Source organism: Euprymna scolopes, unplaced genomic scaffold, assembly GCF_053919585.1.
Source record: "Euprymna scolopes isolate OS-2025 unplaced genomic scaffold, ASM5391958v1 sca41, whole genome shotgun sequence".
Lineage (NCBI taxonomy): Eukaryota > Metazoa > Mollusca > Cephalopoda > Sepiida > Sepiolidae > Euprymna > Euprymna scolopes.
In genome coordinates, this window is record NW_027633447.1 from 105,001 (window position 1) to 129,794 (window position 24,794).

Here is a 24,794-nt window from a genome sequence, read left to right on the forward strand (position 1 = left end):
AGACCCAAAATTGATTCGATTGTAAACTGGGCGATTTTACCGATTTCGATGACAATAAAAATATATGAATGTGAAACATTTGTTGATCATCATTCAGTCCCGAACAACGTTGGGTATCCTCGATAGTAATGAAATGAACGAATGAAGTTAAAAATGAATCTTATAGAACAGTATTATTTTCGAGACTGCATATAAAATTATTGTGCAGATGAAGCCTCTAAATAAATGTGATTTACGAATATTCCTATCAGTGTACATAGAATATTTCAAAATATGTAAGTGTATGATTGAATTAAATAAGCTTCACATATTTCGATCTAAGAAGGTTGTTCTCAAAATAATATATCCTATGTTTAACGCAAAAAGTTGAAGAGTATCTAAAACAGAAGTTGTACTATTAAAACGAGGGACTTTTCGTGCACAAGAATTTAGCTTCCTACATAGTCACCATCATTCTCAATGCACATTTGCCAGCGATGAACGAGAAGTCTTTCTAAAAGGAAAGTTTCTTATTTTTACACCCAACAATTAAAGAGTTACAAAGACGTGGTGGTACAAGTTAAGCGAACGCCAGGATTTATTATTCTACATAGTCACCATTACTAATACGCTTGCAATTTTGCCAGGAATTCGATGACGTAACTTTGCTTCTGACAGAAGTTTCTTTGTTAGAGTCTCAAGCTGTCAATATCTGCAACAGAGAGATGAAACTTTTAGCTCATGAATGCATATGTTCAGTCATCATAACAATGTAATATGCAATTCTGTCTGATTCAATTGGACAGAATAAAAAATAGGAGCCATTATTTTTTTAATGACCCTGGTAAATATGTGATTAAGTGATAAGAATGCGAGAGATAATAATTATTTTCACAGCCAAACAACGTCGCAGCTCACAAGAGCCATGACAGCAAACAAACCCGCAGTCTAAGACTCGAGTTTCGACTTGCATACAAGAGGCTCGAGTTTCGAATCCAGAGTTCGGATATGACTAACTGATGAGTCCAAATGAGGACGAAACTCGAGTTTTGGACTTCCGACTTGTTGGATGCCATGGCCAATGTGAGCTGCAACATTGTTTGACTATGGAAATAATTATATAGTATCTCACATTTTGAAAACTTTATTACTAATTGCTCGCTAGATTAGCTTATTGGATAACATCGTCCCAGCGAGTATAAAATCCCTACTTGTGAGATATCGGCTTGGGTAATAGCTTGGTTGGACGACCACATCCCTTGTTCGAGACAGAGTAGATCCGTTCAATATTCGGATTTCGCCGCACTTTGCTTGATTTGCGTATGTTAGTAGACTTTCCTCTGTGTGTGTGTGTGTGTGTGTGTGTGTGTGTGTGTGTGTGTGTGTGTGTGTGTGTGTGTGTGTGTGTGGTGCAGAGTGCTCGCCTTTCATGCAAGAGGCTCGGGTTTTGAATCCCTAGTTCGGATTTGTCTAAATGAGGGAGAAACTCAGTCTTTGACTTCCGGTTTGTTGGCTCACATGGCTCTTGTGAGTTACGACGTTGTTTGGCTGTGGAAATAAATAAATAAATACATATACATATATATCCTATTATAATTTCTGTACTGTCTGTCTGTGGGTGTGTGGGTGTGACGCGGTTTAAGTCAGCCTACAGGCACCCACCAAGGCAGTTTAGGTACCAAAATGAAGCTTATGCCCCAGCAGATGTTTTAGTGGTATTTATATCCATGTTTGGTGTACGGAAATGGAAAATAAATGCAAAGAAATGCAAAGTAGTAGTGGCGATAGGAGTTAAATCGGTGGGAGTGCAGCAGAGACAGAAATAGTAGTGGTGATAGGAGTTAAATTGGTGGGAGTTGCATCCGCAGCCGTTAGGCAAAGTGGTGGCGAGAGGCATTAAATTGGTGGGAGTAGCAGCAGCATTCAATGATTAATATTGTTTGAAAAATACAAGATTTTTTTTTTAATTTCTCCTATTTTCTCCCTCTGATTAACAAAACAAAAAAAAACACTTTCTCTGATTTGCAACCAAAAAAAAGTAAGTTTTCGATTAATATTCGTTGAAAAATACAAGAGTTGTTTGTTTACTTTTTAAAATATTACTTCAATTTTCTCCGTCTGATTAAAAAAACAAAAAAGGGACTTTCTCTGATTTTACCAGGGTGGTCTGTTTAGACCACCGGTCATTAAATAAAATAATAGTTTTACGCATGTATGTCATATTTTTTTCGTTAATATTGGTTGGAAAAATACAAGATTTCTTTGTTTACTTTTAAAAAATAAATACTTCCATTTCCTTCGTCTGATTACAAAAAAAATTGGACTTTCTCTGATTTGACCACGGTGGTCAGTTTAGACCACCGGTCAATAAATAAAATAATTCGTTTACCCATGTATCTCATATTTTTTTTTCGTTAATATTGGTTGAAAATACAATATTTTTTTTTTGTTAAAGTAGTTCAAGGAGACATCTCCTACAGGAGAACCGACGAAAAAATAAGTAATTGCTAACTTTAGTTTCGTAAACGTTGGTTGTGCAAATACAGTGTACTTACTCGCTTTTCTTTCACAATATGCAGCCATATGGGTGCAACGGGGTTACTTGTATATGTAAATGTACATATATATATATATATATATATATATATATATATATATATATATATATATATATATATACAAAATTTACGTATCTAAATTTCTACCCATATCTACGTACACATATTTACATATATAATAATATACATAAACGCACAGATACATAAAAACACTTACATATATATAAATATATACATCGTTTCGCATTCTGATATTTGTATGAAAAGATGCTAGCTTTAAAAAAAAATGTATATGCCTAAGGCAATATTAAGAAAGCGGAGATAATTTTTCTATAAATGTAATTCCGTCAGTTCAAACCCTAGCAAAAACGAAACAATTTCGTATCTCGTTTTTCAAAACGTAAAATGCCTAACAAATATTTGGAAGGATAAAACCGACAAAAATAATAAAAGTTAATAAGACGTTGAAATATTTGCATAAATATTTAAACGCAAGAAACTTAAAATAAATTAATTGCTTTCGTATATAAACAAACACAAATATTCTATCGAAATGTGTATCTCATTTTCATTTGATGGAAATAATTCGATGAACAACAATTATATCACGAAGAAAAAGCTACAATATATATATATATATATATATATATATATATATACGCACATATATATACATATATACATATATATATATATATATATATATATATATATATATATATATATATTATAATAATAAACACGTATTCAAGATTGTCTGTTTGTTTATTCACAATTTCATCTATATATACAAAACGGGCACAGGTTTACAAATAAATTTTCATACTGAAAGCGGATGTTAAACAAATTTTATCATTTCTTTGAATACTATGTATTAAAAAGAAATATGCATTATAGCAGTCGTCTAATTTTCATTTAAACATTCAAAGTTCATAAGAGTAGTGGTCGATGGACAAAAATCAGAAGCTCTCAGTATTAATGCTGAGTTCCTCAGGGGTCCGTCCGGGGTCCAACTCTCTTCCTGATCTATATTAATGATCTTCCAAATTACATCATTCGTAGACATCTGTGCTGAGGACACTACTATCTATGGTAGCACATCTAAGATCGTAAATGACCAAGTTCTTTCCGATTCTCTCTCCTCTGATCTTGAGCAAGTGGTACAATGGGGAAAGAGGTGGCTTGTTATTTTTAATGCATCTAACACCAAGATTTTATCTTTACATCATCAACGTTCTGATCCCCATCTGACATCAATTGAAATGAATGGTCTCGTTTTGGGGAGGCCTCATGTTTTGACAAGCTTCTGGGCTTGATCTTTACTCCTAATCTAAAATGGAACACATATATTAAATCCGTTGCCAAGGCCGCTGGAAAAATGGTGGGATCTTTCTATCGATCCAGTAGATATCTCACTGCTGATGCAATTCTCTATCTATGTAAGAGCCAGTACGTCCAAGGATGGAGTGCTGTTGCCACATCTGGGCAGGAGCTGCTAGAAAATACTTACCCTGATTTGATAGAGTTCAAAATAGACTTCGTAGCTTTGTGAGGGATGTCCTTTTCTCTTCCCTGTAACCTCTTTCTCACAGAAGAGATGTTGCGAGTTTGTCTCTGCTTTATCTTTATTTTCATGGCAAGTGCTCGGCTGAGCTCTATTCTATGGTCCCCCTCGTTAAACTTTCACAAGAAAATACTATCACTAATTTCCCCTACTCTTTATCTGTGCCTAAACCTAAACGTAGATTTCATGAGCAAAGCTTCTTTCTTAGAACTGCACGCCTATGGAACTGTCTGCCGTTTTTCTGCTTTCCAGCTGACTACAATATGGTTTCCTTCAAGTCTAACGTAAACAAGTTTTTGATGAGCCGTTCCATATGAGTTAACGAATTTATCGAATCTCCATTACTAACGGTTACTATATTGTCCAGTTTCTACTGTACAGTCTTTAACCCTTATCCTTGGGTGGCCTCTTGGCCTTGATAAGTGGTGATGCCTATTTAAAAAAAAAGTATATTTTTAAATAATTAGTTTTCACAGCATTGTTTTAACTGTTTTAAATAAGGATATTATTTATAGTTGAATTGCTGGAATTATTTTTATTTAATTTATTTTTATTATTTAATTAATTTCTTATTATTTGTTAAACTAGCAGCTTTAAAATAAATAAAGCATATTCCGATTAAAAGCGGAAGTGCGATTTATTGAAAATTTGTAACAACCAAAACTCAGGAGATAAAATAATAAAAGGATGATTTTTTAAACTTTGGAAATGGTTTTCAATTTTTAGCTCACTAAATAAACAGCGTTTGATCATATATCGAGCTATTGGTCTAGAGACGAAGCTCACTGCGAAAGATTTGTTAATCCTGTGTAATGTAGCAGTTAGTAAATCAGTTGTAGATCTCGCAGAACGGAAACTATATTGCATATTAAGAAACTTAATCATAACGCACAGAAGAGTGATCCGTACTGAGAAGGAAAGTACCGACCTCCGAAAGTATAAATACTGGGCAGACTTTTTTTCTTTTTTATTTTTTTCAAGTTTTCCAATATATTGGGAAGCATTTCCTCTTAAATGTACGTATAAATAGCTTTGTAAGTATGGAAGCTATATATATATATATATATATATATATATATATATATATATATATATATATGTGTGTGTGTGTGTGTGTGTGTGTGTGTGTGTGTGTGTATATATATATATATATATATATATATATATATATATATATATATGAGCAAACAGTTCATAAAATATGTACAAATGGAAATTCTTTTAACTTTCTTGAAGTTTTACATTTGGATTTTACCGTCACTTGATTTTGTATCTTCCACCAGACTATCCATTCATGTGTAATATCTTTTTCTTCGCCATATTCTCTCTGCTTAGCTTTTTTTGTTTTCAAGTAAGATCTTTGACTTACTTGTTGTTTCATCAAATATTTCTGCATGCAAAATCCGATCCCGCATTTTGCTAATTCCTACCCTCTGATGAGAAGGAAAGTATTTCTTCGAAACTCGGCGGATTAAGGACTATCCATTTATCTAGTGTTTCCTTTTCAGATTAAATATGTTTTTAACTCATTTCTTTTTTTTTTCTTTTTTTTATTACATTTTCACCCCAAACAAGGCAAATTGCCACTTTGGTGTAGGGGGCTACTATCAGGGGCAACAACTACTGGGGTACTATGTAGGGATTTGGGCAGCAAGGTGTCGGTTCACGTTACACTTGAACTTCTGCACGTCAGTACTGTTGGGGAAGCAGGGACCTGGAATGGAATTCCAGAGTCTTGCGGTTCTGGGGAATAAACTATTGGAGTAAAAAGATCTTTTACATCTAGGGATCTCTACAGTGTGGGGGTGGGATCTAGTAGCCTGTCGGGTTTGTCGAGGGTGCTCGCGTCGTGGGGGCACAAGTGATTGCAGTTCGTCAGAGCATTCACCACTAAAATACTTGTAGAAAAGGCAGAGGGATGCAACATTTCGTCGATGGGACAGAGGCTGAAGCTTAGATGCCAGTTCAGGGCCTATCAGGTTTGCGACTCTCTTTTGAACCTTGTCAAGGAGCGAGAGACTAGTAGCAGATGCACCAGCCCAGATGTGGCAGCAATACTCCATACATGGGCGAATGGTGGCCTTATAGAGGTACAGGATACTTTCGGGTGTTAGTAGTTTTCTAGCACGGTAGAGAGAGCCTACCTTTCTTGCAGCGGCCCTGGCAATGCCTTCAATGTAATTGTTCCAACTCATGTTTCCTGTGAACGTTAGGCCAAGGAGTTTGAAAGATGGACTCTCAGATAAAGAGTCGTTGGCCATTGCTATGGGTGGTAGAGAGGGTTTCTTGTAATTATTGAATGAAACTAGTTTAGTCTTGGCAGCATTGAACGCGACCAACCACTTTTGTCCCCATTCCACTACAGATTGGAGGTCTTCCTCTAGTGTTTCTGCCATTTCTTTAGAAATGTGTTCATTCGTCTTCCTGTCGTGTCTGCCATAGAGTGTAGTGTCATCAGCATATATACCCATCTCAGAGGCAATGTTGTCGGGGAGGTCATTTATGAATATCAGGAACAATAGAGGTCCAAGGATAGAACCCTGGGGCACTCCCGCATTTATATCATATTGTTTAGATGTGCGACCGTCAAGGACTACCTGGATTTTTCTCTTATCTAAGAAGGATTTAATTATGTTAAGTATTCTACCAGTGATACCGTATGATCTGATTTTACTGAGGAGACCCTCATGCCATACCCTGTCAAAAGCCTTAGATATATCTAGAGCTACCGCTCTGCCTTCCCCCGCTTTGTCCAGTGAATGGTATATACGTTCAGAGATCACAGTGAGGATGTCTGCTGTGGAACGGGCTTGTCTAAATCCATATTGTTTGTCAGTCAGTAGTTTAGCATCTGTAAGATGATGGACTAGAGCATGGTTAATTATGGTCTCAAATATTTTGGCAAAAAGTGGGAGGAGGCTAATGGGGCGATAATTTGATGGGTCTAAGTATTTTTAACATATTTTATTAACTGTTTGCTCATATTATAAGCTCTATTTCCTATTTGGTTTTATCGAGCTTTTACATCTGGCTGAGATAATTTTATAAATAATAATTCTTTAATATTTATAATATACTTTAATTTTACCATCTTGGATCATTTTGGTAAATTCAATTGTAATTTTTATTTTATATATATTTATATATAGTGATTTTGTCTTGTTCTGGGGAATGTCTGTACCAAACTCCTGTCTGAATTGTTGGTCTACAGACTTGACTGCTGATATATCGGGGATTTGGACATTAGAACAATTTCAATTTTGTTTTTATAGGCTTTGAAATAGCTACTAAGGGGACACAATTGAAAATAAAACAGTTGACCTTGGCAGGAGTAAGTCAACTTACGTTGTTACTTTTCCTATTGCTTTTGCGCGTGTACAAAAGAAAAAAATCATAGGTCAATTTCATTTATATTTTAATCTATCGTATACATTTGTCAGTACCTCAAACGGTAAAGATGCTTGATACATAATCAACAACTAAGGCTGGACCGCTAAACCTTTTGTTTATTCTCGTTGGATAGCACCCACAGTCAGATGTTTTTAGAACTTTTGAAATCATTACTATATATTGGATTATAAACAATACATAGTTGGCTCTCTAATAATAAAGATGAAATCTTCATGAATTAAAATATAATATTTATGCGTATTTTACGATCGGGCAACGCTAGCTGACCTGCTAGTATAAATGAAAAATTGGATCATCTGAATTTGGATTTTACTTTTATGTAACTTAAATTTTAAATTCTATTACAAACTTTTCTTTGGGTCTGAGATTGCAAAACTCTCAGCTATTTCAACAGCTGAAAAGGTTTACCACAAATCCATTAGTACAAGACGAAAATAAGGGAACTATCGATGACTATATTGGCAATCTCACCTGCATACTATGGCGGTCTATTTGATTACTTTCTTTATTGTGAGTTAGGATTTATCAAGACTTAGTGAACACACACGAGGATAAATTTTTAACATGAGAAGACGTTTACTTAAGAAGAATTGATTTTCAAAGATGACAGCTAAGCAAGTATTTATTTACATTAGATTTGAAGACAACCATGCTGTAGTTTGTTGAGAGGCAGACCTGTCGTATCTTGTACCGCAGATGGGATGCTCTAGAAAATAAGCATTGCCAAATGGAAGTTTCGTAAGTTTTTTTTTTTTTTTTTTTTTTTTTGGAAACAGAAAAATAGCAGTTCTTTGCTGTGGTTGTAAATAAACGAATATTTGGTGTGAATATATTTCAGGGGCACCGAGAATTGGAGCTTAACCGAGCATCTACTATGAACGATACATAAAAGAAAGGCTAGCAATATTTTTTGTGTGTGAAAGAAGTCGTAGGGACAAGAGAAGATTTGTTCCTTGATAAGTTTAATATCGCACAAGACAGGTGTGTTTTTTAATTGCTAAGATTAAGTAATTGTAAAATTCAGCTTTCGAGATGCACAAACGTAAAGCAAAATAATTACATTAAAAGCAAACTTGTTTCCGTGCAAAAGGATATCGTTAATTAATATTGAATCAATTAGTTTATTCAAACAAATATCTAACAAATAAGAATTTGTTTCAATTCTTTAGATTAATTGACCTATTTTTGGTGTTCACAAAATAAGAAACGTACACGTTATAGCCAGCTAACGTCTTCCCTAATTTTCTGCTGAGCGATACCGGAAGCAGCGACAAAAAAAATCAGTCCCTTCGCTTCTCGTTTACGCCGATATCTCCCCCGTGAATGGACACTTTTTTTAATAGTTTTAGTGAGAGGAGCTTTTTCCAATTTAAAAGCAATAAGAATTATTTAAAACAGTATTTGCAATGTTGTTTATCAGGAATTATTGAAAACACTTATTTTTAATCTTTATTTTATTAAGAATTATTGAAAACAGTTTGGTTTTAAGAATTATTAGAAAATATTTTGTCCAATCTTTTTTAAGGATAATTGAAAACATTTTATTTTGGGAATATTATGTATTGGATAGGGTTTTATGATGTTCGAAATATTCTCACTTTGATTTACATAATTTCATAACATATTTATTATGATATTTCAAATAAACATCTTTTATTTTTAGAATTTTATAAATATTACATTTGTAAAATTTCAAATAAAATAAAAATATTATTGCTTAAATTTTGTTATTAAAAGATCAAATAAAGATTGTGTTATTTTTATCTTTTTATAATTTGTTAATATTTATTGTATACTTTTTTAATAATATCCTTTATATATTTTTTTATTTCAATAAATCGCTTAAATATACAATTCCTGAATAAAAAAGCGAAAGAACTGATTTGTCTTGTCACCACTTCCTATAGCGTTCTGCAGAAAATTAGGGAAGGCGTTAGCTGGCTTTAAGCAACGTACGAAACTGACGTTAGACACCAAGCATTATTTTTTTACATGGAGGTCACCACTTATCAAGGCCCGGAAGCCACTCGGGGATAAGGGTTATTGCGTGTACAGTACGTTAATGTTGTGATTTGATAGTGTCTACTTAAGGGGGTGGTTCGTCAGGAATTTTATTTATGTTGGACTTGAAGATATCCAAGTTGTAGTCAGGTGGGAAACAGGCAGATGGAACAGAGTTCCACAGGTGTGCATTTCTAAGAAAGAAGCTTTATTCATGGAATATACGTTTTGGTTTGGACACAGATAAAGAGTGGGGAAAATTTTTGACGGTGGTTTCAGCTAGACGGGTGTTTTTCCTGAAAGATCGGCGAGGGGGACCAGGGATTGGAGCTCAGACGCCCACCTGCCATGTAAGTAACGATAAAACAAAGACAGGCTCGCAGCGTCTCTCCTGTGGGAGAGAGGTTGCAGGGAAGAGAAAAGGGCATCGCCCACTAAGCCACGAAGCCTATTTCGTACTCTGTCAATGTAGGATAGAGTATTTAAGCAGCTCCTGCCCAGATGTGGCACCAGTACTCCTTCCTTAGACGTACTTGGCTTTTATATAAGTAGAGAATTGCATCAGCAGTGAGATATCTTCTGGGTCGGTAGAAGGATCCTATCATGCGTTTAATCTTACGTTAGAGTGGTAGCCCCTTGAAAGATAAAGCTTTTAAATGTAGAGTTACGTACCGTTGACATTTATATGAACCCAAATTTTCAAATTTTTGATAAAAGTAACAATTTCTAGTCATTAATTGGTTTTTGTTTTAGTATTTGATAATTAATATGTTGTCGAACAGAACATAATATTTAAGTAGTAGATAATCGGTTAACGACATGGACATAGGAGGACTAAGTTTAAATCAAGTTCGTTCCACAGAAACAGTTGTATCAAACTAACATCTAATATCATGCCAAACCTCCAAGAGAGAGGGTTAAAATAAGATAACATTAAATGCTAACATAATCACTTTTAATTATTGCGTGCGTTCATAAAAGGACAAATAATCATTTAGGGAAGTCATTTCCAGTATAAACGGATTAAGCGAAATATTTTAAAATGTCGAATTTGGCATGTCCGATAATCTATTCTTCTTCTTATGCGGCCACCCATGAATCAAAAAAAGCCACGATTTAATTGAATCTGCGCAAAGCCATTACAACTGAAAGTGACACGTTTAAATCTCGGTGAACATTTTAAACGAATTCAGAGATTAAAGTTTTCGTTTGAAAGACAACACAACACTCTACGATCTGCGACAATTTTTATTTTAACTTCAGTATTCGCCAGATGTGGAACCCAAAGATTTACAATTTTAATATAGAAACTTGAAATAAAGGGTGAAGTATACAGATATTGCATATCTTAATGGATATATTAATATTCCGAAAAAACAGGAATATTCCGAAAAGAAAAGTGAATTTTGAAATGTACTTATGAAAATAATAAAAATTGACTGCACCACTTTTCACTGACACCGTAATTCGCATCACTTCTTAATTTCACTATGTTCTCGCAGCTTCCAATAAGACATCACGCTTCAACAAAGTACCTGTGCACAGCTTACCTTCCTAAAAAATGAACTCTCCTATTCTTCAAACCGCTTGCTTATATACAACGCAAGATCGTTTAATTTGTATACGATCGGCGAGAATTCAATGTAAGATCGCGTGATCTTTAACGATAAAATCATCGAGGAGCCGTGATTTTGTTTTTTTCTATTATTTATCATCTGAACCGTACAAGACGCGCAGACACGTGGGCGTTTTAGAGGCAAGTAGTTTTTGTACTTATAATTTTTTCTTAAATCATAAAATAATCTAATTTATAAAACCTACTATATCTGTCTGTCTCCCTATTTTCAAACGCTATCTCTTTCAAAACTAAAAGTCGCAAAGCGGCGCTAGGGGCCTCAAACGATTAGATTTTTATGGACTGTTCTTTTATGGATCTTGAGCCGGTTAAAATAGTTTTTAAGGAGTCAAAAATGGGTCAGAATTGAAAAAATCCTTATACATTTTGTATATTCATCTTAGTTTATTTTTAAGCATGCCTGTCACGTTGTACAGTGGTAACGTCACCAGCTATGAATGCTACAGTTTTGCTTTCGGTTCCAATTCTAGTTGAAGGCACCCAAATACGTTTTTTTACTTTTAAAATCACGCCTCTATAATAATATATATATAATATATACGAAATCTGGACAAATTAAAATATCATATTTAAGCGTATTTTATGACCGGGCAAAGCTGGGAGCCTCCTCCCGCTATTATTTCATAAATGGTTGTTTTAAATATCTGAAACACGGAGGTCATTGCTAGAAATGAACTGATGACCTTGTTCCCCAAATCTTTCCATTTCTTCACGTGTAATCTTAGATGCGTCGATTTTATCTTTTTATTCTTTAAAATATTTAATGCTGCATACGACGATGCTGATTATTTATCTCAAGAGACGAAGAGATAAAAAAATAAACGTACTTTATTGATTCGCTAAAGACTTGGAAGTTTAGTTTAATTTTATATGGATTTTTTACATGTAATTCATTTTGTTTTGAATCATCGTAATGAACAAGAGTACAGGTTAGAGAGAGTAGTAAGACGGAAGGAGAGGCTAATCTAATTCATCTACATATACTATAAATGCACATGAAATAAGTTTGGTCTTTAAAAATTCTCAGAAATAGGTTGATCTCATCTTTGATTTTGTCTTTAAAATACTCACTGTTGCAGGTGATGATGATGATGATGATGATGATGATGATGATGATGATGATCCCAAGGGACGAAGAGATAACAGAGTTAGTCTACTTCGTTGGTTCGCAAAGAACTGCTCTACGAGAGCTATTTAAAGTTAGATGCAATAACCCGCATTATATCCCAGCCCCTACATAGACGGAGAACAAAAATGAAAATCGATTTCTTGACATTTAATTAATTTTATTTTTAAACCTAAATTGTAGCATTACAGGATGTGGGGTTGAGGAGAAACAGAGGAAGACACCCGTATAAAAATGCGTTATTCTCATTCGAAAAGTAAGAATCTCGTAGATCGTTCATATAAACCTCCTTAATCAGAACTGCTATTCTTGATTAGCATTATGATTAGTGAAAGTAATTTTTGGTCCCTAAGTTTCATAGAACAAAGCGTGTTTCGAAACATGTAATTTTCTTGCATATAAATTGATGCAGTACAGAATTGAGCTGGCAAATATCATTAAATATTTCCTTTTAGCACAGGTCTACTCAGGGCAAGGTACTCGGATTAAGTTAATTATTTTAATTAAGACGCGGTCTTAATCGCATTACGTTAATTAGACAATTTAACAGAATGTGTAATAAACAGGAGGCGGTAAATGAATGAGGTCATTGAATTCCTATGAAATGGAAAAAGAATAGAAATTGATGGAGGCTAAAATGTCATTTTCTATTAGAAACGCCAGGGACAACATCTGACGCAACCTAATAAGATAATGGGGTTTTATTTATTACCAAACTTATTTGAATCAATTTGAGAACCTGCATAGTAAGCAGTATACACACATTCGCACACACGTACACCCGTATATAAATAAGAAAGATTAGAATATAAAATTGGAATTTAAAAACAGAATGAAATATGTAAATACGCATGTAAACCGCATTTCCCTCGTGAAAACCGACTTCAGTATCTATCAGGTTAACAAGAAAGTTCTTGCAGTTTTTAATTTTAAATTCAGGTTAACATATTTCGGCCTAAACAAAGATTTATTGATCGAAATAAGTACCATCAGAATCAACAAACTTTTGCCAATGCAAAATAAGTGTATTTATGTCAGTAACCTAAAAATATTGTATTCTCAGAGTCGATAAATCGTTAGAGGGGTTTTTGATATCGAGTGTTTTTAAAAATTTCTCACACAGAAAGTTGCCGAGATGCTTGAAAAAGTGGTAGACGGTACATGAGAGGTCTGGAGAGTATGGCGGATGAGGCATTGAAGATATCCTCTGAAGATGATGAGAAGTCCAACCAGCTTCGTCAGAATTCATAGATGGACTGAGTTTTAATACCAATAAGAATGGAAAAAAATCGTTGCAGATGAAGGGCAGTTAAATTAGAAGGAGAAGTGGGAGGGGAGGACGTTTGAATTTAAAGTAGTAGGAGTGTATATAATGAGAAGGGTGTTTATTATTAAATATTATGTGTTTATGTTTATAGACGCTGTTGTAATTTATAACGGTTTAAGTTTAAATTTTGAAGGATATTAGTTTTATTGTATATATTTAGGATTTAAATTTTTAGGTGGAGAAAACAAATCTATTAAAGAATAAGAATTAGAGACGAGACCAGGACAAAAACAAAAAGCTTGGTTGAAATAAAAGTAGGCGATGGGGATGGGGAGAGATATTAGGCAGACAATTAAAATTGTAAGTATCGGTTAGTTATTAGTAGTTATTTTAACAGATCACCATGGCAACTGGTTGCAAGGTCAGCATTGGTCGGCGTGGTCTGGTGGGAGGAGGAAGAAGAAGTGAGAGTGGTAGGCGGCGGGAAAATTTGAATAATATTTTTTATTTTTTTATTTTTTGAATCGTCGGATGCTAGGGTTGAAAGAAGAAAAGAAGGGAAAATAGAAGGAGAAATTAAGGAAATATACGTTACAGGTTGTTTTTTTTTGATAATATAAAAATAGGTAAGAATATCAGTAAATTAATCAAATAATAAAATAATAAAAAATATTTAAGGAAATGTTTATGATAAGTAAATGGGTTAAGGACAAGAAATAACCAACTCATAGTTACTAAGAAAGGACTAATAATATTAAACAGATGGAGGATTTATGAATCAATAAATATTAAAATTAGATTATAATGTAACAAATAACTAGTCGGTTAAAGGTAAATATTAATATTATTAAGTAATAGTAAGACCGAAATTAATGGGGGAAAAATATACATAAATATACGTACATAGACACACTGGAACATACAAACACACACACACATACGCATGTACACATACGCACACACATCAATGGGAGAAAAGCACATGCATAAATATATATATATATATTTATATATATATATATATATATATATATATATATATATACATATATATACATATAAGCTTCGGGTCAAAAAGATAATAATTAAAGAGAGAATAATTGAGAGGTAAATATAAACAAGAAAAATATATATAATATGTAGATGGTAAATTAAATAATTAGTTAAATATTGTAGATGGTAATCTAATTCCCCTTCATCTGCAACGATTTTTTTCCATTCTTATTGGTATTAAAACTCAGTCCATCTATGAATTCTGATGAAGCTCATCGGACTTCTCCTCATCTTCAGAGGATATCTTCCTAGTGGAAACAATATGTAAATTCATTCTGGACTCACAGCAATAAATTTCCTATATACTGCTCTGGCTACATATTGAGCACTCTAGTCCGGTTTTTTTCACCACTGAAGATATATATATATATATAAATATATATATATATATATATATATATATATATATATATTCAAATATTTTAAGTTCTTTCATATATATATTATTTGCAAATTGCGAGGGTGTTCATAACTCAGCTCTGGGACCCCGGCGCACGGCTTACCCTTTCAGTGTAATTGATCCGTAGATTTTACCAGGTTACCAATCTGGGAGAGTGAACACTCTGATACAAACCTATGCTTCTTATTCTATAATAACTAATAAGTTACACTGGGTCAAAGCCGACAACCTTCCTAGTGCTGGTGGCATTAACGAATTCCCCAGTTTCACAAACCTATACTGCCTAAGGAGTAGGTAGGCGCTGCCTATCGCCCCACTCCCAAGCTTATCCTTTATTTATTAGCCTGGTGCAGTCACAATACAATGGACTATCTTGAAACTGTGCCTCGTATTGATTGCTGATTAGGACAATGACCTCTATTTCCTTAATATTTCTCTCACAGACAGAACGAATGGCTTTACTTACAATGCTACTTAGATTCACCTGACTTGTTTGGACTATTATTGTAAAGTTGTTGCAGAATGTACTTAAATTTAATTTTTTTATTTTTATTTCCTTCTAAGATATATTAAATAAAATTAAAATATTAATTTCCCAAAAATACACAAAATGACCCCCAGCCGAAATACAGAAACCATAGCTGAATACAACGTGAAGTTGAAACTTTTGCGGCAAGAAAGCCTCTTACTATTAATTACTTACTTGATTTCTAAGTCTTGTAGAATTATTGCTTATTCACCTAAACTTGCTTTCCTGCTCTTAATTACTTATATTTCTACACTCTTTTTGAAAAGTTTATGTCTAAATATAAAGCCTATGATGGCCGTACGTATATGGTTACTTATGTATGATACTAAAATAACTGGAAACATCTTTCCTAAATTTCGAATTAAAAAGATTAGTTATTTTGCCGCCAAGACAACTGCCTCTGGCTGTTTTTCCAACAGTTTCCCAAATTGTAATACTCATAAACTCTACCCCAAACCCTGTATATCCTAATGTATATTAATACTGTATTTTTGTAACTCATATCATCTCTCCTGTTCTAACTGGACAATTAACCAATTGTTCTTCTTTCCAAGCTGCTTTTAAATCACATGTTTGCACGTACGCAGGAGGAGGGGTTCAGCTTTCGGTCCTTAACTTTAGAAGGCTGACCTTTTAAAATCGATAATTGAAACACATGTTCCACACGTAAGTTCTATAGCAAACCACCTCACTGATTTATTTCTACTTGCGCCGCTGCCATTGCTCAGAGGTAATAGGCCTACCGCAGATTTATCAGGCATCAGTTCAGTACAAATAGACCTCCAGTCTGTAGTGGAATGCGGTCAAAAAGTGGATTCAATGCTGCCAAGACTAAGCTTCTTTCCTTTACAATAAACTTTCCAAACCACAAATATCTATGGCTAAAAATATATTACCTGAAAGTACTTCGTTCAAACTCCTCGGCTTAACGTTGACATGAAACATGAGTTGGAACAGATACATCGAGGGAATCGCTGCCGCTGCTGCGAAGAAGAAAATGAATTTGTAAATGCGCAGGCGTGGGGTCAGAGAAAGAAGGTCGACGAGGAAGGAATTGGACGTGTAAAGTCGCTTACGAGAATTGGCCAGCTGTGCCCGGGTGCGGTGGGAAGAAGGAGAAATGCAGCAAAGCTAAAATAGACACATAGCAGCAAGAGACATTTTTGAAGTGGTGCGAAAATAATGATGATAAAAACTTTCGTTTAAAAAAGCCGACATGGATTTTATTTATTTATGTTTTATTTGTCTATTTGCGACGTAACGGCTACGTTACATTGTATAAATAGGGAATATTTCTCTATTTTATTATATTGATATTAATCCGACATCTAGTAAAATAGGTTTCCGACCATTGTTCTATTATATACTTACGTTCATAATGTTTTTTGTTGTTGTTGCTTGTTTCAGATTTGTTGCTGTAAACAATTGTAAAATGGCTCGTATTGATATAAAGTAGACAATATCAGCGTTGAAGATAGCAAGTCGATATTGATGCATCTTGTCAGATTGTCACAACTCAACCAACTAATTCAATTTTTTTTCAAAACAAACATAAGACGCGTCACACACGCACAATCACACAATACAATATGCCCCTCTATCCCACGAACATCGCTACAGAAACTTCGTCTCATAATATTTTGAACGCTTCAATAAACAATATAATTTTTCGAAACAAATAATCTCTGTTGCTGATATTGACGGGATAAGACTTTTAGAAAACAACCTTTGTCAAAGATACGTCATTGAATTTTTGGCAAAAATGCATTGAGAATGGTAGTGACTATGTAGAAAAATAAATTCTGTGGCACAAAAGATCGCTTGTTTTAATGGTACCACTCCCGTCGTCATATTTCTTCAACTTTTGAAGTTAAAAATATAGGGGTCTTTACTTTTGGAACGATCCCTGTACGTCACTATATTAATATTAATTACTTATATTTAAAGTTTGCGTATGTGTATGGCATTTATGACGAACATGACGAGTTACCGAACTGTGTGAATAGAAGTTTATGCCATGTAAGGGGTTTTGTTTGTATTCTTTGGATTGTGAACAATTGTTAAGACAGTCGAAGTGCAGCATCAAGCTATGGCGAATTGATGAATTATGAGGCATAGCTCGGTCGACATGGTCTTAACAGGTTGATCGTCAATAATGACAACGGCAATAGTGAAAATCAACATGTTTTGGTAGAACCACCTCACAAAGAGACCTAAGATATTTTACGTCTACGTAGGAGTCACCTGCGAAGAAGCTCGCCTCGCAGCTGCTGCGTGTATAATGATGAGAATAGGGGTAAAAGATGGAGCCAATTTCATTAATAAAAAAAAATAACTTGTGCCGTTTGAAAACATGGAAGAGAATGTTGCGCAGCGTACAGTCAAACTTATAAAAAGAAAAAGTTGAGTATGAAAACAGAGTGAACTGGAGAAGACATGAACAACGGTTTAATGTTAGACAATGATTCATGATTTTTTGGCTTTGTGCACGTTTTCTTACAAAGTGACAAATGGACCGCTAATCGACTTTTAATGATTTCTGTGGTATAGTTGCATGTCCCAAACACACTAACATTTTTTATCTATGGTTACAAATATTTTCTATTTTTTATAAGATTACACGTTTTTAGTTATAAGTAAACTTCATTTATCTTTTTAACAAGAATTTGGATATTTTTCTTTGTTTTGCGTTACATTTCATTCTTTTGATTTGACAATTATAAAGATTTCTAAAGTCAAAGTGTCATGAAAGAATCCATTAATTGACCTCCTTTCCGGATAAAATTGAAGTAGCTGTCGTCTCTACGATGAAATTGAAAAAGGATTTTGTTTATTTTTGTAATTACATGATTTGTTTTACAATAATTTGTTTTACAATAATTTGTTTTACAATAATTTGTATTACAATAGTTTTGAATATGAAAATTCGAATACATCAAAAACTTGATTATATAACTTATCCTCATGACTATTCCACGAAAATTGAAATATAAAAAAGCATGATTATTTCAATCGAGAAAAATAAGCATGAACATTTCTGTGTAGCTTACTTGGCAAAAATATATTATATAGTATCTTATATAGAGAATGGAGTAGAAGCAGGAAAAGGGAGTGGAAGAGGGGAGGGGGCGGAAGTAGATTTCAGATTATAAATAAGATATTAATATTTATTCCTTTTTATTTAGATCCCTCGGACTACTGTTCTAATCTTGAGTGTTATTTTCCACAACGTTTTAGTCGACGTAACCTTCGACCTTTTTTAAGTGTATTTTTACGAACTTCGGAATTTTCCTGTCGAACGGCAATAAAGATTCTCGAAATATAGCCTCATTTAATGTGTAAAGTTTGTAAAAATTACATATACGCGCGAGCCGCGAGTATATATGCCCGAAATTGTATTTAAATTATAAAAGCTAAAAATTAATCTTTGGAATAAACGACGTATTTGGACAACGTAAGTATTTTCCCTAGTTTATTTTAATCTAACGTTCGCTGCGTCTAAAAATTAACTTATATTAGTGAAGTATAAGTTGAACGTGATAAAAAAGATCGTAATAAAACTGAAAAAAAAACTGCATAAAATGTTCTGCATATTTACAGGCGCCCAAGTGAGGTTGATGAAGAGAGTAAGCAGCGGCATGCGTTTGCGAGTGGGCACTGTGGCAGCAACTACCGGACTCTTGGTTCTGACGGACGCGGAAGTGCTAAGAAAACATCGGCAAATGGTGAACATCACGCTGATATTGGTGCTGGTAGCGATGGAAGCGGTGTTGGTGACGTTGGTGGTGGCGGCGGCGGTGGTGCTGGTGGCCGACCTAAAAGCAGGGAACACAAGAAAGAACGACGGAATATCCTGAAACGACTACCAAAAGAGCAAAGTTCCGAGGTGCTTCATGCACGCCGACAGGTAAATTTGAATGAGTTCGTCTTTAATCGATATTATATTTGACCAATATTATGTCACCGTTTGCCTAGTGACATCAAACGTTTCAAGCACCTTTCAAATCCACATTTTAAGGTTTTAATAGTTAACTAATTTAACGCATGTTTTCTAATAAATGGTTGGCGATTGAAAATTATTAATATTATTCTGCTTTCTTAAACGCATTCTCAGGGGAGATAACGTCTGAATAGTTACGTACGACACGTACGTAATTATTCAGACGTTATGAATGAAGTACTAGGACACTTAGTACTTCATTTTTTCATCTTTGGATTTTCCACTTATCATTGATTTTAACATCCATTCACGTGAAATTATTTTTCTTTTTTACCCACTTCTGCTTTTTTGTTTTTTCATTTTTTAGTATCATCTACTCCATACTTGCGGTTTCATTAAATATTTTACGAGCAAAATCTTATTCTGCATTTTGTTAACTCCTTTAGAGAAATAAAGTATTTTGAGAAGGAAAGTATTTCTTTCTAAAGTCCGCTGAGTAAGGACAAACCATTATATTTGTGCTTCGTTCCCAAAAATATATATGTTTTTAACTAAAATGTATTTCAACATGATTTATTAAATTTTTGATATTATATATATATTGTTTTGTTTTTTTTAAATAATAATAATTATCCACTGACACATGTTTCGTCGTCAACGACTCATCAGAGTGGCGGAATCTAGCGAGATTCGAAATCGGGACCCCACAGTAATAGTCCTGACCTCTTTATCGACTTGTCCATCTCGCCGACTATCGCGATTTGTTAAGATGTTATTTGGTTTTATTTTTGCGATACATTTTTGAATGAATTCAATTATTTACGAAAGTGCATTTTTACCTAAATGTGTGTTGGGAATAATTTTCCCTTTAACCAATTTGATACCCCCATCTGAGGAGCGGTATATATATCGTTCTTTTTTTTTTTAATATAATGATCCACTGACACATGTTTCGTCGTCTACGACTCATCTGAGTGGCTGAATCTAGGGAGATTCGAAACCGAGACCCCACGCACACAGAATAAGTTAAGAGTAAAGTTACATAGGAACTTTATTACATTATAAATTCAATTAAGGTTAAAAAACATGGATTAAGAAAGAAACCTCTTTAGGCCATGACATTTCGAAGCTAAATGCTCTTCGTTAGAAGAGGAGAAAAGGTCGGTATGATAATGTAACAAAATTCCTATGTAACTTTACTCTTTATCTTCTTAATTTATTCTATAGTTTGCTCCACTTAACAGCGTAGAGCTTTTTTATCCTTATATGTTCGCCTTATCATTGAAAATTTATTTTGCAGCTTAATTTTATTGCTATATATGTGCCGGAAAGTAAAAGAGTCCCTCGCTTATTCTACCATATAAGACTGACAATTTCCTGTCACTGTTACATAACTTCCAAGATATGTAGCTCCCTTGGAGGGCAGGGGTCAGGATCAGCAGCTATCCAAACTCAACGGTTTTCGCTGATGACTTAATAGAAAGAGAAATATCTATCTGCTCATTTGCAACGTAAGACTGGCGGCTTCCATTCTTGTAATGCAACTAGTCAGATATGTAGCCGTACTAGAATTCTAACTAGAAATTTTCACTTAATCGATTTTAACTTCATGTGGTGATTTACCTACTAACCCCAACTTTTCTTTTTCGGTCTTTCCATTCTTTCATAACTTTTAGAGACACCGTGTGTCGTACTAATCGGTGTTATAGCCTCTGCGATTTTTAGAAGAGATGAGTAAAGACGAATAATATTTTCTTATATTTCAGTCTTTGCCATACGTGACGTAGACGATAGAATAAATTACTTACATTCTACCAGATCTATTGCGGACATTCATATTCTGCGATGGTTGTTAAATATATGAATGCGCAATTATTCACATCTCGTAAAAATATCAACGTATATTTGAATCGGTTATAATTGGCTGTGATTTAATCTAAAATGGCCATGAAGTAGTTGGCATGTCATTTAATTGAAAACTACGACATCATGATTGATCTGACTGCTTTTTAGTTGTTATTTATGTTCAATAATTTATGTTTTTATTTAATTCAACAGGTAATCAAAATGCTCATCGCCATCATCTTGACTTTCCTCATCTGCTGGGGACCAAAGCTGATTTTTCGCATCATTCGACGGATTGACCCATCGGCACACGGCACCAACCATAGTTACTTGATTAAGGTGAGTTTCTTGATGAGAGTGTTTAAATCATTTAATGTACCATCTGTAGAAAATTGGAGAATATAATGAGACTATTTTCTTTTGAAGACATTTTCTTTTCAAAGCCATTCATTATTAAGTATTGCATTTTAATATAAAATTTCTGCCATTAAATTATTTGCAAGCAATATTCGAACCGTTAAATCACATACGGAACGTTTACTCTATCTTTCGAAATAGCTGTCTACTTTTCTACAGTGTGGACACTTAGTTTGCATGCGTACAAACAAAGAAACTCTTTAAGTACGAAATGACCTCTACCTCTTCACCCGAAATGATTGTGGCTTTATTTTTTCAAAATTTGTTCGAAGCCATTTATTCAATTATTGAATCTTAACGATACACTTCCCATAACGCTGTACCCGTTACAACAGCGTGTTCAACATTTTAAAAAAATTACTGCGGAACGAAAATACAATTTATGTTCATGCATATTTGATCTTGATAATGACTGACAGGAGAGATGATGGATTCAGGGAGAGTCAAAACTGTGGTTAACTGTTCCTTAAATAATTGGTACACGCTGAAGTGACCAACAGTTACCAAGTAACTGTCTAGTTTACGATCACGCTAAAATCGAGGTTTCATCAGTATTTTCCGACACTGTACTTAAACAGCCGGAAGATGCCGAAACGCTTAGCCAATCAGATTGCAGCAGACGAACATTGTTGATAGTGAAGTAAATATTGCTAAAATTCAGTAATTTAAGAAAATTGATTGAAATTTATCATGGAATGAATTGAGTTCAGACAGACGCCTTAGTCTTCCGGGTCAATTATTAAACTTTGTCAGAAAAGAACATTTATAGTGATAACGATAAATAACAGCACAATGTCTTTTTATCTCTGATTATAAAAAAAATCAACTTATATCCACTCATTACCTAGCCTGTCATGTTCAAAATCCGTTTCATTATAAATATATTGTTAACAGTTGTTTCATTATATTTGATTTGTAAAAAAATAAATATTTTTCATCGAAATTATCGTATGATGACTATTTTTATTTTGTTGATTTAAATGTTATTTTCTTAATTTTCTAGTTTGATACCATCTTTATTAAGAATGCATATTTTCCCTTAATTCTCACTCATTGATAACGTTGCCTGATTTGATGTTTTGATTAAGAAATTAAAATTCACCTTTTTTGGTTATTTACGTAAATTACCAGAAGATTCTGAAACATATCATGGGTCGTAAACTGATCTAGAATCGAAATGAGTTAATAAATCATGAGCAAAGATCCTACACAGAATAAGACTGATTCAATTTTATTTTAGAAAACATATTATCTAATGCATGTAAAAAAGAGCATAGAAAGACTACAGAGAAAACATTTTCTAAACTAAATAATGTGTATATATGAAACTTTTAAAGAGATAATTCTACAAATTATTTCATCAGTCATGACCCCTTGTTTTCTTTACTCAAATTAAAATGTATTTAAATGCTATTATAGAAAAGTATTTTAATTATTGTTTAGTAATAATTTATCAACTATTATTGCTTTTGAAGAAATATATTTCTATTAATATATTAATTATAATTTGAAAAGAAAAGTGTTTTACAATGTTATTATAGAAGAGTATTTTTATATTATTATAGATGAGTATTTTTTAATAGATAAAATTTTTAATACTTTATTAATTAATATGTTTTAAATCATAGAAGAGTATTTTAATATTATTATAGAAAGTTATTTTTAATCGATATAATTTTATGAGTTTAATAATTATTATTTTAAATATTATAGACGAGTGTTTAATATTATTATAGGAGAGTATTTTAATTAATTAAATTTTATATAACGTATTAATCATAATTTTAAATAGTATAGAAGAGTATTTTAATTGTATTATCAAAGAATATTTTAATAAATATAATTTTTAATAACTAATTAATTATATTACAGAAGATTATTTTAATATTATTATAGAACGGTATTATTAATAATATAATTTTTCATACCTAATTATTTATAATTTTAAATAGTCTAGAAGTGTATTTTATGTCATTATAGAGGAGTATTTTAATCAATATACTTTTTAATAGTTTATTTATTATAATTTTAAATATACTTGGACAGTATTTTAATATTATTATAGGGGAGTATTTTTAATAAATATAATTGTAATAACTAATTAATCATAATTTTAAATTTTATAGAAGAGTTTGTTAATGTTATTATATATAAGTATTTTTAATAAATATAATATTTTAATCATTTATTAATTATAATATTATATTTTATAGGAGAGTATTTTTTCAGTTTATCTTTCATTGTTGTTGTTTTTTACAGTCTGTGTTTGACATCTTCCCATACATCCAATCCTGCCTCAACCCAATCATCTACTGTTTCATGTCGCGCAACTTCCGGAAGAGTATGCGTTACGTGTGCAACACGCACTGCAATTGTTGCAACCTCAGCAGCCGCAGCAGCTCTAGCGAGACGTACGAACTTGATACGAAGAGCCTAAATGGAACAAGTTTAACCACTCGGGCAACCAAATACGGACAGAGCGTTATTAGCAACGATGAGACCACAGCCAGAGAAAATTAGCCAAAACACACACACATACATATATATATATATATATATATATATATATATATATATATATATATATATATATATATATATATGGTCAGAAAATATCGGGGTTAGATAAGGTCACAGTCAAAACTGTGGGACGTTGGATTTATTTGGATAGTAAATCATGTTTAGCTCATAAACTTATTAGGTTTTATTATATAATTACACTATTCTTATGTGCTACTCAACAACTTGTACATTAAATATGTATATGTGTGATGTGAAGAATATCTTTGGAAATTGTTAATAAAACAAACTTATTTATGCGTCATCCGAATGTAAAGTTTTAATAAATTTCTGAATAGTTATAAGAAGGGTACATTCATAAATCTTATCAGATTTCTCACATAAATTATGCACAAAGCTGACGATTAAATGTATGGAAATAAATGATAGCATGAAAATTAATAGTTCTAAAGTTTTTAGATGAGGGTTTGTATTACTTGTTTTGATCGGAGTATTGTTCTCATATTGAGTGTTGTTTGTGCACCGTTTTAAAATATTTTAGGTTTTCT

At 33.1% G+C, this 24,794-nt stretch overlaps 1 protein-coding gene across 1 annotated transcript in view; it reads left to right on the forward strand.

Annotated features, from left to right (window-relative positions):
• Positions 1 to 24,247, forward strand: part of LOC145274690 (uncharacterized) — a 98,242-nt gene extending 73,995 nt beyond the window's left edge. Inside the window, exons 3-5 of the mRNA XM_080127475.1 lie at positions 19,125 to 19,431; positions 21,523 to 21,648; positions 23,986 to 24,247. Coding sequence (XP_079983601.1) covers positions 19,125 to 19,431; positions 21,523 to 21,648; positions 23,986 to 24,246 — 694 coding nt within the window. The 3' untranslated portion in view covers position 24,247. The remainder of the gene's footprint in view (positions 1 to 19,124; positions 19,432 to 21,522; positions 21,649 to 23,985) is intronic.
• The last annotated feature ends 547 nt before the right edge of the window (positions 24,248 to 24,794 follow it).